This window comes from Montipora foliosa, chromosome 9, assembly GCF_036669935.1.
Source record: "Montipora foliosa isolate CH-2021 chromosome 9, ASM3666993v2, whole genome shotgun sequence".
NCBI classification, from domain to species: Eukaryota; Metazoa; Cnidaria; class Anthozoa; order Scleractinia; family Acroporidae; genus Montipora; species Montipora foliosa.
The window spans coordinates 10,456,428-10,471,427 of NC_090877.1; the positions used below are offsets into that span (position 1 = coordinate 10,456,428).

The window sequence follows — 15,000 nt, forward strand, 5'->3', positions numbered from 1 at the left end:
GCTCATCATTTGTGATTGACTCAGAGAAACCCGAGGTATGGGCTGCTGCCATCAAGAACATCTGGGATAAAGAGAGGCAAAGTCGGCTTGAGGAGGTTCAGGTTTTACGCTCGTTATATGAGCGGAAATACAGTTGGACCAAACAAAGTGACGCCCTTCTCGTCAAGATAATCAACCTTGTTCGTGGTATGAGGCTTCCATTTTTTTGCATGCAGTTTGAATTGAATTTAAGAAATGTGTCATACACTAATGTGGATAGCTTGCACTATGTTTCTCATTCCCTTAGGATCCGTCAAGTGTTTGAGATCACTTTTGATTGATGTACCCCATCCTACTTATTGATGAAGTGCTGCTGAGAAAAAGAAAAACATGTCAAATCATATCTCAATGAGACTTAGTATGTTTTTCTTTGCCATCAATTACCAGGGTTCTATCTACAATCTTGGACAGAATAAAATGGAACAGAAATGCCCCTCTCCCCCAAATCAAGGATGAAGATGCGTGAAGGCCAAAACGCGCCATTTTCCCATCACTGATTTTGGGGGGAGGGGTGGTCTCAATGTTCCATTTAATTTGTCCAAGATTGTCTATAGAGGCTATGACGTCACAAATTCAAGATTTGGTCAATGAAGAGGTCATATGTCAACACATTAACCATCCGAAACCACTGGCCTCTGACGCAGTCACGCTCGTCGCTAGTGTTGCTATGTTGAGATACTACATGGAAGATATTTTACGAGAAGCGGAGCGTATAAAAAAGCCAAACCTAAAATGAAAATTTGCCAGTACGATCAAGAATAAGGGTATAACTCTACGTAGAATTGACGAAAAAATTGCCATCGAGAAAAAGAATACCCGAGGAAACAAAAGTAAGAGTTAGAGTTCTCAAGCCCACTACTGATCTTACTCTGGAAGCATTTCGGGGGAGTTAATCGATAAAACTATAGGGTCTATGTAGGGTCGCATCGCTGAGATTAAACGAAGCAATGGCAAAAGACTCAAGCATTAAAGTAGCGCTTTTAAAGCTTTGTAGAGCACTTGAATGGTTTTACATGACATTAAAACGTTTAAGGCACGATTCACGAGACTTTTTATACGATTAACGTCTGTTTTGAGACGCTTTTCAACGGTTAAGCACGGTTAACAAGCAATGGAATAAAGTGTCAATCTGTTCTGTCACCTTTCTGGCCAGACGACAAAATGGTGAAAAATCGACAAAATTCGTTGCTGATAGCCTGCAAATCGTGCCCATCAACACTTTTGTGAACGTAAATCATGCTCTATTTTTCAGCGTGGAAAATCAGAAGATAGATCAGGTAAATATCGCCAACAAATTTAAGGGAGCGCAAATGCAGTTCTTAAAAATTCAACAAGTTTGCGTGTTCGGTATGGTTTAAGTGCACGGATGCAAAGTCTAAAGCGTAGAATGTGGGTTGGTTGGATAGTTGGATGGGGTAGATAATCTGTGGTAGAAGGTTCGAATCCTCCTTCCTTTTTCTTTTTCTTTTCTTTTTTCCAATAGTTTTATTCCCTTTTTTGTTTGCAATTTATGTTAACGTGAAATTTAGTTTTTTTTCAGTGTCGCCTTGCTCAGTTTATTTTTTGAATGGGAGATGTGCTCTCGGATAATGTAACTTTTGAGCGAACGAGAGCAGATTTCGTGTCGTGATTACCCCATATACTACTGGTAACGCCAAGCAGGGGCTCATAGACAATCTTGGACAGTATAAAATGGAACAGAAATGCCCTCTCTCCCCCAAATCAAGGATGAAGATGCGTGAAGGCCAAAACGCGCCATTTTCCCATCACTGATTTTGGGGGGGAGGGGTGGTCTCAATGTTCCATTTAATTTGTCCAAGATTGTAGGGTATTTGAGGGGTAACACAGTCTTCACTGGAAAACAGTCGTTGTACATTTGCATTAGTGCAAACTGAAAATTTTGCACTTTCTCTTGAATGCATTGAGTAGAAAGGACAGAAGACCATTTATACTCCTCAAGCAGTTTAAACATTTTGATCTTATAGTGTTCTCTCACATCTCGAAAGGCTTTTGTATAACGATCTGCCTTAACATGATCTTTTGGACAGGCTAGGACCATCTGGTGGTCTGTTTTTACGGCAGAGATGTTTTCTTCTAAATGGGCTTGTATTTTGCATTACGATTGCCAGATTTTGATTTACATGTATGTACCTTGTTGACAAAAATTAATCGCTAGTTGGATTTTAAGTCTGAATTTGAGACCATAGATTGACTGACCTTTTCTGCAAGGAACAAAGACACTTCCCATTCGGTGACGCTATGACGTCAATAAATCACGGTGGTATGGGCTACTGATTTACGTACTCCACAGAAACCAACTGTAGAATTGACAGCAGAATGTCAGAATCACACACGAACGGGGAAATCCCTTCACTTGTCACTTGTCACTTGTCACACAGTATCACTTGCAAATCACAAACGGAACGAAGTCCCGAACCACAACAACAACAACCGACTGACTGAATAGAGAGCCGCTTATAAAGCTATCCGAAGAGAGTCTAGAAGTTTCCAAAAGTTACTATTTTCAGCTATTACAGTAAACTCTATTTTTAAACTTACGAGTCAGAAACTATTTTGAAACTGATGAGTCAAAGCTCTAGAAAATTCTTGAAAGCACACATTGCGTGACATTGACCTTCGCGAACTTTCCAGATAATTCCGATCCTTGTATTATGATACACCTAAGGCCTTCGCTGACAAATACTTACCACATATTGTGACATCTCTTGAAAGCCAAAGATTTAATTACGTTGTCATCTTACTCAGCTTTTCATAAAATTTTCGGCGAGGCATTTATGTGTATTGTAAGATAAGTGTACGCCATGCACTTTCAAAGGTTCATTAGTGCTCTTGAAACCCAGTATCTTAGACTTGCTATGCTTCATCGAACCAAGCCACATTCCTTTGGTTTTCTTTTTATTCAGTTAAAATCTCGAAAAGGTTGGGAGACAGTGGAGTGAAAAATAAGACAGTAAAGATTTAACATGAAAAGAGACTTGTCAATTCCAAATTGATTTTGGGCAAACAGCAACCATGGAGTGTTTTAACTCACGTGATCAGTAACCTTGTTTTTCCATCGAAACAAAAGAAAACGTTTGCATAATAATAGAGCTCAATTCCCGGAGGAGGATTAGTTGTGTACACAAGCATGGCCGCCGTTCCATTGTTTAGGGATACCAACATGGCCACCATGACGTCACTAGAAAACACTTTATATGTACTGGATTTCATCCCTCATCATTGAGCCAAGTACTGCAGTTCCATATTTTACCCTCACTTGCTTTCGTTTTGAACAGTTATCCCTCTTCAATCCTTCCTCCATGGCCGGCAGACCTACTTTGCAACACCTTTCCTTGGAGCCTGGAATAAATTAGCAATTATTTCATTCGCTTGCATTCGATACAAGGTGGTGAATATTGTAGCCAACGAGTTGCTTAGTGCCAAGTTGGCAATAACGAATCTCTTATCCAATAAGGGCGAAAGGAATATTGTTTTATTATTAGATTCTACACCTTCCGTTCATTTTCTTTCAACAGAACTTTGTTCTCCCCCAAAACCTTTTTAAGCTTTGAATTATGCGACATTTGCTGGACTCATGTGCCATATAAGGTTAAACAGAGGCATAGCGGCTGACAACTGAGATGCAGTGCACCAATGAGGAAGCTAGAAATGCATTATCTGAGGCTGAGACTTTAATAATTTGGTTTTATCAACGGAGTTGATTATGTAAATTGGCCACCGTACAGAGATTCTAAAAGCTGACGTTTCGAGCGTTTTCCCGTCGTCAGAGCGAATCGATTCGCTCTGACGAAATTTTTGTATACTACTTCCCCACCGACGCAGCACCACAGTTTCTTTAGAAACTACCCCCTTCATTCATTTGAGAATTTAATATACTTTATCATATTCTGGCATCTTATTTCATGTGTGGTTTTGCGGCCATGTCTGATTCACAATTTTATTTTCAAAAGCTCGTCTTCGACTTCAAATTGATTGTGAGGCTATCACTCGAGCTAGTGCACAGACAGGCACGGGGACAGCAGTAACTCCACAGCAACCCCAAGAAGTTACTCAGGGAGCGAGAGAAGTGCCTAGCTCCTCAAATAAACAACATGCAGTGGTCACGCCCACTTTTGCGCCAGAAATTGAATTATATGGAGGGATTGATACGCAAACAGTTATGAATATCATTACACTGAAGACCCTTCAGGGATTAGACGTATCAACACCGGAGCAAAGAAATCAGTTTGTACTTTATCTTGAAAGGGTGCACAAAGCCCTGATTGTTGGTGGTATGTCAAAATGCTTATTGATGGAAGTAAGTTCTCTGCAGAGCCTGGAGGACCTGTGGGAAGATTATTCCGTAGGTCATGTGAATAAAATGGCTCAGAAACTTCTTGTGACAAAGGAGCTTCTGGAGGAGTTTGGCCTGCGTGAGGTGAAATTGACAACATTCATCGCTGAAGAGGAGTACAGAGCTTGTCAAGAGTATTTTTCTGGTGAGTTCAATAGAAAATGTGACATATAGATAGTGGGGAGTTGAAGTAACTATGACGACAGCAGCAATGGGAATGACACAAAACAATAGCCCTTATTCACGATAGCCGCCATGTTGGTTTTCAAATTGTCATGCAAATTAGCCATGTGTTATGCTGGGGGGCAAACATTGGAATAAAGGCAAATTGCGGAAAATCGGCTCGTCGAAATATTGAATTAACATTGCTAAAAGTACGTTTTAGAATTTAGAATTAAGTACCTTTTATAATAATTTTATATCTTTTGATTGCCTCCGACATTTTGACTTTCTACTTTGTTATCTGCTCATTTTTCACTAAAAAAACATCGAAGTAACTTGTTTAAGCATTCTATTTTACTAATTAGGTGGTAAACATTTAATGAACGTGAAACAAATCATCTGTGTGGCTAAGATGTTTGTGATAATCTCTCGAACTTGTGTTGTTTGCCCCATCAGAAATGTGTAGCTAATTTGCATGATAAAGGCCAGTCCAACATGGCGGCTCTCGTGAATAAGGTCTATAGAGCGAGCTTGTGTACGTGATAAGGGATCATGTTTTTCAACCAAAACAAAATGAGATGTTTGCGTAAAAATTGAGTTCAATTCCCAGTTTATTAGTTTGGGACACCAACATGGCAGCTGGGACATCAGGTGTTTATAAAGTGTTTTCAGATGACTTTATGGCAGTCCTGTTGGCGGAGTAAAAGATAGAAACGGCGGCCATGTTGGAGGAGGGAAAAATTATTTTGGGAATTGAACTCCATTTTCATGCAGATTCTTAATTTTGTTTCAGGAAACCAATGTGGCTGTCAATAAGTTATATTATCTTTATGCTAATTAGACTCACCAGCCTCATTTTAAAGCAAAAATTGTTTTTGATTTTTTTACATGCTAGCGAGGCCTACTGAGGACAATTAGCATAAAGAGAAAAGAATAATTTATTAGCCGCTATTTATGAATTTGTTGTATGCTCTTCAGGTTTTGAATGAGAAAAATAAAATGGGGTGCTGCATGTGGGTATTTCATTTTTGGTACGTTTCTTCACCGTCCTCCGCAAAACACGCAGATTCATGGTTCCACGGACTCGGTACACCTGCATTTGAATAGGCCGTTTTCGAAATATCAAATATTCAGCTTGATAGTGAGGCAGTGAGGACAAAAACAATAGAAACACGTTGGAATGAATGTGAAAAATATTTGCATATCATCTACTTTCTTTTGTCTTTGTCCTCAGGACCTCTCTTTCAAGCTGAATTTTAATGTCTCGAAAAAGACTCTTGCTCCCCCTGTGCTAGGCGCTGGCTTTTTTTGTTTGCTTTGCGTTCTGATTTTATCAACTCGTTTGATACAACCAAAATTCCGCACTGATTACTTCATTTTGTGGATTGCTGAAGGGTGTATTGCCATTTAAATTTCCAACCTTTCGTTCATGTTGCTGTCCACCAAACTTGGATGTTGTCTATATTGCATAGCCACCCCTTTATCCAGCAGTAAAAAATTACAGTGAGATTCAAACCTCAGTTTTCTTGTTTGTCTAGTGATGCCGACTCTTGCTTTTGTCAACTCAAATTTAAAAGCCAATAAAATGTTGTCGGTAATGTTCATGAGATAAGTTTGAAGATAGGTGGTGTCTTTGAGAAACCCCCTACCCCAAAGGTGAACATTTAACAAGACACTCTAAAAAAAGCGTACACTGGGTTGCCTGTGGTACGTGTTACACAAAAACAGAAGGCACTGAATTGGGTTGTATTGAACTGCAGGGTTCCAGTTAATTTTTTCCAGTGGGGGGTCATTGAGACCATTTGAGGGTCACCAACATATCGCGCCAGCAGAGGCCCTTTGGCTCACATGTTCACACCTTTAATTATTTTGTAATATCCTGTCCCATTTTGAACGGTAGTCTTTTAGTTTTTAAAGCTTTGGTAATAAATTCAGTTTAAATATAACAAACACGCTCTCTTTTGTTTTCCTTTGTGTTACGTCATCTGCGAGTTTCGCAGGTTTTTGCACCGAGGATGAGCCGAACATCTATGAGATACAAAAAACAGACTTGCGAATTATCGCAGATCACAATGCTGACAAGCACAAAAGCAGAAGAAATGGTTAATAAATATGAAGTTTGTTACTATGTGAATGTGTTTGTGTTAAGTAAAGTAAAGGGAGATATTGTCACGCAAGATGATGTAATTTCATGACACTCAAAATTCGCAAAAAACGTGAGTTTCACGTAAACAATCTTCGCATTAGTAAGTGGTAGCAATATATTGAATGAACCAGGAAGTTAAAGAAATATTGTTGCCTTACCAAATAAACTGTATTTTATACTACAATGACAAAATCATTTGTCAGAGAAATAAAAGTCCAGTCTCCTATCGGATCACATTTCAACGCAGGTATGCAAATTTGTTAACTCATTTTCACCCCGTCCTGATCTGATTCCTGCGAAATTTTTCTTGTTTCAAATATCAACAGAAATATTATTTCTCGTAAAGCGTTTCATCTTTTATGTTCAAATAACCGCTAAAAATAAAGATTTTTTAACGATCTATCCGTATTCCGTAGGTATTTCTTCATAATTTAATATTCTGTCAAAATCTGTCAAAACACAAAAATGGCAACGCACGCAACAAATTTAGGGCGCGTTCGATTGAGCCTATTCCGGAATGAGAATACGAGGAGTGATGATTAAAACGGTATGTTTGGCGCGCTTCGAAGCAGCAAGGACAACAAACATATGTTTAAAATAGCATTTTAGTGGATATTTGACAATTTTTATGTGAATCACCGTAAAAACGAAGGATTTCTACCTTATATTCCACGCATTCTTATTCCGGAATACGGTCAATCGAACGCACCCTTAGTCGCATTTACCGCTTCGTCGAATTTCCATGCTCAACACAGGAACTTTTAGTTATTGTGAAAATCTTTCTCTATTCGTTAGCAATCACCCTTTCAAAGAAATCGACCGGTCTGCGAATATTTTATGAGTGGATGTTATACATAATCGGGCGATCAAGTTGCGCGTGTGACCCGTTATAAATATTTTTTCACAAAATGTTCCCGAATCGTCAAGTATCACCACAGAAGACAAGGACCTTATTCTAAAAGCTTATTCTACGCAAAAAGTAGGTTCCAGAGGTAATTTTGAGAGCGGAAATCACGAGGCATAGTATGTAATATTTAATTACGTTACCAGAACTGAACAAACGGCTGGAACTGGAGAAAGAAGGCCGTTCAACTACAGCAAAACTACCCAAATTGATAATAACACCGTTCAAAGGAACGCCCACCGACTGGGTGAGATTCGAGAAAGAAAGAAAGGCAACAATATTTCTTTAACTTCCTGGTTAATCCAATTTATTGCTACCACTTACTAATGCGAAGATTGTTTTCATGGAACTCACGCTTTTTGCGAATTTTGAGTGTCCCGAAATTACATAATTTGCGTGACAAATATCCCTTTACTCTAACACAAAAAAATTCAGATAGTAACAAACTTCATATTTATTAACCATTTCTTCTGCTTTTGTGCTTGTCAGCATTGTGATTTGCGATAATTCGCAAGTCTGTTTTTGTATCTCATAGATACGGAGCCCGCAAAGGGCCATGACAAATTATAATTATTTGACGAGTTATGTGACGAAATATGTGACGAGTTATGTGACGAGTTATGTGACGAGTTATTTGACGAGTTATGTGACGAGTTATGTGACGAGTTATGTGACGAGTTATATTACGAGTTATATGACGAGTTATGTGACGAGTTATGTGACGACTTATTCGACGAGTTATATGACGAGCTATGTGACGAGTATAGTGGTGGACGGGGAACAGATGGTGGCGCCTTTGGACTTGAACGTTCGTGATGAATTAATTGAGCAATGTTAAGCGATCATTAATCGATAAGTGATCCTTTATGCTGAAAGTACACCGGAAGACTCCACCGTTGGTCAACGACAAGACTCCATCGGTTTGGGAAGTCATAATGCAGCTGTCAAATGCTGCCAATAGCCAGAGCCAGCGTCATAGCGCATCTGTCAACAAAGTAATTTATGATCGAACCTCGTGCGAGTTCAATTCTGTCATTTAGTGCACAGCCAAACTAAAGGCGTTATCGGGATTGCCGAGTGTTTGGAGGGAAACACGAGCATATTTGTCTCCAACCCCATATTGTGTTTAAATAAAGGATTTTTGTTGTTGAAGAGTTGATCATGATGGCTTATCTTCTGTCAATAAATGCTGGCCGGCAACATTGTCGGTATACCACATGCCCAACATCACTTTTCAACAAACATTAGCCAAAATGGTGCAATGCTCATTCTGTGCTTTACAACAGGTGTATGGAAAAGTTATGTAAAACGGAGATCGAAGACTGAAGACCTGGGAAACAAGGACCTACCAGAAAGAATGACGCATCAAGCATATGGAGCGTTTTCACTCACGTGACCAGCTGCCATATTGGATTACTGAAACAAAAGAAAGTATTTGCATAAAAATAGAGTTTAATTCCCGGAGGATTAGTTGGATACACCATCATGGCCCCCATTTATTTGTTTTGAAACATCATCAAGGCCGCCGTGACGTCAAGTAAAAACTCTCTTTAAGTATAAAAACTCACCATTCCTGTTGTTTACAGTGGACGATGAGCGCTGTCCGGTCACCGGTCAGACATTTATAATTAGCCCGCGAGTCGTTTCGCTTACAAGTCGACTTCCTCCACAAATGTTAGGAAAACAACTTTTCGTTGTAGACGAAATAACTTCATGGTGTAGGCGAATCGACCTGCGACATTCCGCTATCCACACACTCGCCGGACCGGTCTGTAGAAAACGACGATCCTGTGGTGATTTACCGGGCTTAACTCTTCGGCCACTACAAACTACAAGAATGACTTACTGTTTGATGCGTTATATAGGTGCATCTCGGTATACACATGTGTAGGATTAGTATACACAGGTGTAGGATTAGTATGCACAAAGTCATTGGAAGCAATGAGCGACTGCGAAGAAGAATTGTTTTCAGTTAACGCAGTTTTTCCGGCTCTTTGGAAGCATGTGAGGCCACGTGCGAGAACAGATATCTCGTCAGGAGACAAAATAGAATTAGAACGTCTTATAACAGACTGAGCTTGTAAATGCGAGAACTTCTGGAAGTTAACCAAAGCGCATGGTTGTGCTATGGCTGTTTCATCTTTTATAGCGCACGCGCAAAGTTTAGCCAATGTGCATACGTACATCTAAACTGATGAAGGCTTAAGTACCAGCCGAAACGTTTTGAAAGCAACGCCTAAAAAACACATTCAGCGTCAAAGTACTCGTTAAGAATGCGCATACGTGGTATTGAACGAAAATAGTCTAGTTAAAAGTAAGCACGAATATAGTGTCTAATACTCTCAAAGCACATACAAATTCACACACCGTTGGTGGGAGACCCACGCTAAAAGGTGTCGAGCGTGTTCGGAACGGGAGGGCAATAGGAGGATGCTCTGGGGCCCAGTGATAAGGGCGCTCGCCATGAAATCCGGAGATTCCCGTTCTGACCAGAGCCTGAGTCGCTGGTTCAACGTTTCGGCCGTACTTGTAAAAAGCCAACTGGTATGAGAAACTAAATAGTTTGAGCAAGAGCCGATACAACGTAGATTTGATTTTAGGGGTGCACTATATTTCGGCTGGCCAACCCAGCCTTTTTGAAGTACAATGAGAGTTTACATTGTATTGCTTTTATGTACATATATATAGTAAATAGATGTTGACGTAATAATGGAAAAAATGTGGTAAAATATGTTAGTTAGAACAAATTTGAATTCAAATACTAAGAGTAATGGAAAATAACGGAAGTGACTGTAAATAATATACTGAAATCTAATGCGTTTCTCTCTCGTTTTCTCCAAGCTTCCACTTGATCACTCGTGGTCTCCCACCAACGGTGTGTGAATTTGTATGTGCTTTGAGAGTATTAGACACTATATTCGTGCTTACTTTTAACTAGACTATTTTCGTTCAATACCACGTATGCGCATTCTTAACGAGTACTTTGACGCTGAATGTGTTTTTTAGGCGTTGCTTTCAAAACGTTTCGGCTGGTACTTAAGCCTTCATCAGTTTAGATGTACGTATGCACATTGGCTAAACTTTGCGCGTGCGCTATAAAAGATGAAACAGCCATAGCACAACCATGCGCTTTGGTTAACTTCCAGAAGTTCTCGCATTTACAAGCTCAGTCTGTTATAAGACGTTCTAATTCTATTTTGTCTCCTGACGAGATATCTGTTCTCGCACGTGGCCTCACATGCTTCCAAAGAGCCGGAAAAACTGCGTTAACTGAAAACAATTCTTCTTCGCAGTCGCTCATTGCTTCCAATGACTTTGTGCATACTAATCCTACACCTGTGTATACTAATCCTACACATGTGTATACCGAGATGCACCTATATAACGCATCAAACAGTAAGTCATTCTTGTAGTTTGTAGTGGCCGAAGAGTTAAGCCCGGTAAATCACCACAGGATCGTCGTTTTCTACAGACCGGTCCGGCGAGTGTGTGGATAGCGGAATGTCGCAGGTCGATTCGCCTACACCATGAAGTTATTTCGTCTACAACGAAAAGTTGTTTTCCTAACATTTGTGGAGGAAGTCGACTTGTAAGCGAAACGACTCGCGGGCTAATTATAAATGTCTGACCGGTGACCGGACAGCGCTCATCGTCCACTGTAAACAACAGGAATGGTGAGTTTTTATACTTAAAGAGAGTTTTTACTTGACGTCACGGCGGCCTTGATGATGTTTCAAAACAAATAAATGGGGGCCATGATGGTGTATCCAACTAATCCTCCGGGAATTAAACTCTATTTTTATGCAAATACTTTCTTTTGTTTCAGTAATCCAATATGGCAGCTGGTCACGTGAGTGAAAACGCTCCATATGCTTGATGCGTCATTCTTTCTGGTAGGTCCTTGTTTCCCAGGTCTTCAGTCTTCGATCTCCGTTTTACATAACTTTTCCATACACCTGTTGTAAAGCACAGAATGAGCATTGCACCATTTTGGCTAATGTTTGTTGAAAAGTGATGTTGGGCATGTGGTATACCGACAATGTTGCCGGCCAGCATTTATTGACAGAAGATAAGCCATCATGATCAACTCTTCAACAACAAAAATCCTTTATTTAAACACAATATGGGGTTGGAGACAAATATGCTCGTGTTTCCCTCCAAACACTCGGCAATCCCGATAACGCCTTTAGTTTGGCTGTGCACTAAATGACAGAATTGAACTCGCACGAGGTTCGATCATAAATTACTTTGTTGACAGATGCGCTATGACGCTGGCTCTGGCTATTGGCAGCATTTGACAGCTGCATTATGACTTCCCAAACCGATGGAGTCTTGTCGTTGACCAACGGTGGAGTCTTCCGGTGTACTTTCAGCATAAAGGATCACTTATCGATTAATGATCGCTTAACATTGCTCAATTAATTCATCACGAACGTTCAAGTCCAAAGGCGCCACCATCTGTTCCCCGTCCACCACTATACTCGTCACATAGCTCGTCATATAACTCGTCGAATAAGTCGTCACATAACTCGTCACATAACTCGTCATATAACTCGTAATATAACTCGTCACATAACTCGTCACATAACTCGTCACATAACTCGTCAAATAACTCGTCACATAACTCGTCACATAACTCGTCACATAACTCGTCACATAACTCGTCACATATTTCGTCACATAACTCGTCAAATAATTATAATTTGTCATGGCCCTTTGCGGGCTCCGTACATAGATGTTCGGCTCATCCTCGAGGTAAAAACCTGTGAAACTCGCAGACGACGTAACACAAAGGAAAACAAAAGAGGCAAAAAAAAACATCAAACAATAAGGTAACCCTACCACTAGCTAACAAAACAAAGAAAAATTTTCACAGGTTTTTACACCGAGGTAAACCCAGATGTTCAGATTTTCAATTACATGGCCGCTCAACCTCGCGATTGTGTAACGAGATGCTTCCGTGAAGCATATACTGGGTTGCCTGTGGTACGTGTTACAGAAAATCAGAAGGCACTGAATTGTGTAGTATTGAAATACAGCATTCCAGTCTCCGAAGAATAACAAATAAAAGAGAAGCGAGAAACATTGGCTTCTGGGCTGACATGTTGATAATTTTCAAGTTCCCTCACAACTTCTTTTCACCACAAGTGTGCCCTCTGAGCATCTGACTGCTTTGTACTACTAAAATTCACTGAAAGTAACCCCTTTCGGGCGGGGTTAGTGTCAGGATGGGAGACCAAAAAAAAAACCCCTCATAAAACACAAGCATCTGACCGAAAATACTATTAACGCTAACAAATGCGAACTCAGCAAAGTACAGATTTTGTTAGCTTGCTTTATGCAAAACAAATATTGATGCAAAAGCAAATAACTATTGATACACAGTTTTTAGAAAGAGCAGAAGGAAGTTTCCGGGACGGTCGCTCGAGAATAAAATATTTATGACATGAAAACAACATTAATTTTGAACCATGAATATAGAATATAAAAAGTTACGATCAGCGACAAACATTTTGGGAGATTTTTGCTACGTTCAAATAAATCGCAAAATCGAAAGTGACATGCCGGAATTCAGCGGGCGCCGTGATTAAGTTACCGCGGCATGTAATGATGTTTACTCGCAAACAGTGAAGTATCTGTGTCAAATGATGGCAAGATACCGGGTTTTTGTAAGTTTCTTTTTCTGTCAAGTGTTGTAAAGTTTGACAATGAAATGAGCGAAGTCAAAACAAAGATCACAATCGCCCAACTCTTGTTTATGCAAAGTCAAAATTTACTCTCCAAGACGCGTACGACGTTATTTATCGCCAGGTAATTCCATCATTTTGGAAATAGCAGCTACTTTATTATTCATCTGCGTCACAAGTTTTCACTGATTTTGGGGCTCATTTTGTTAAAACTCAAGCACGCTTCCAACAGGCCTGTGAACCCTTCCTGCTTACAGAGCAATACTAAAAAACGTCTCCCATATCACATTTCAACCTTAAGCTCGAAAATTCAATACACAACATGATATTATAATTCACAAAGGCAGAAAATACCACAGAATCCTTTTCCAGCGAAAAATTTATTGAAACAAACAACATATTTGCTCTTAGAGGCGAAAACCTCTTCCTATTTCATTGCGTGCGTTAAGACAAGAAACTCAGTCGTGTCAAATTACCATGTACTTCAGGTAAATACAGCTCACTTTGATTTCGTCTCGACGGGCGATAGATTGTTGTCGAAGTCCATTATTCGTCGCTTTTACGATTCCAGGTATTTGTTTTCACCGCCTGCCTAGTTTATCCAACTGACTTTCCATTATTGAGCTCCATAAGGGTATATTTTGTTTAAAGATCCACTAAAACGCCATTCGCGTTACATGACTTTCGACGCCATTGCAGGCTAAGTTTATCATTCTACTGTGTCCACCAGAGAAGTTGCGCATTTCCACTACCCTCTCTATCCTAAGAAAATACGAGCAGAAGGCTCTATGCACAAAGACACCACTTAGCAGGGGAGTGACAGGCAAGACTTTTAACCGACACGGAAAATAAAAAAAATAACAATAATCTACCCATTTTCCGACTGGATTGCCAAACGGCAACCCAGTAAATAGTTCACCCTGAAGTCACAATAGATACGTTTCTCAGGAACCCAACAAGAAGGCTTCCTGACCCGACAGATGAAATGTAAATATTCAGTTAAATATTACAACAAAATAAAAAAAACCAAAGACGGAAGTTTCTTGGCTAAAAAGTACGTTGTTTTACTCTGAAAACAACGAACGATTAACATTCTTTCCCGTAGTTCATTCAGTTGACACAAGGTGATCACGTGCACCTTTACTCAAGAGCGTGTTTTTTATCTTTAAACTGAATTTATTACCAAAGCTTAAAAAACTAAAAGACCTCAAAATGGGACAGGATATTACAAAATAATTAAAGATGTGAACGTGTGAGCCAAAGGGCCTCTGCTGGCGCGACATGTGGGTGACCCTCAAATGGTCTCAATGACCCCCAATTGAAAATATTAACTGGAACCCTGCAGTTCAATACCAACCAATTCAGTGCCTTCTGTTTTTGTGTAACACGTACCACAGGCAACCCAGTGTACGCTTTTTTTAGAGCGTGTTGTGAAATGTTCTCCTGTGTGCACCAGGGAAATCGACGCATTACCCCAACCCCCTCAAACCTTGCAAAATACTCACAGAAGATTCTATGCGCAAAGACACCACTTAGCAGGGGAGTGACAGGCAAGACTTTTCCCGAAACGGAAAAAAAGAAAAAAAAGAAAACGAAAAATAAAAAAACCCACGAAATGAAACCCAGATTCAGACTGGGTTTGGCAACCCAGTAAAAAAACGACGAAACAAAAGCCAGATTCCAACTGGGTTTGCCATACTGGCAACCC

General features: G+C 39.9%; 1 protein-coding gene across 1 annotated transcript in view; it reads left to right on the forward strand.

Annotated features, from left to right (window-relative positions):
- The window catches only part of LOC137970417 (uncharacterized), a 33,281-nt gene that overhangs the window by 8,307 nt on the left and 9,974 nt on the right, over positions 1-15,000 (forward strand). Inside the window, exons 2-3 of the mRNA XM_068816945.1 lie at positions 1-186; positions 4,011-4,538. The exon at positions 1-186 is cut by the window's left edge and continues 1,037 nt beyond it. Coding sequence (XP_068673046.1) covers positions 1-186; positions 4,011-4,538 — 714 coding nt within the window. The remainder of the gene's footprint in view (positions 187-4,010; positions 4,539-15,000) is intronic.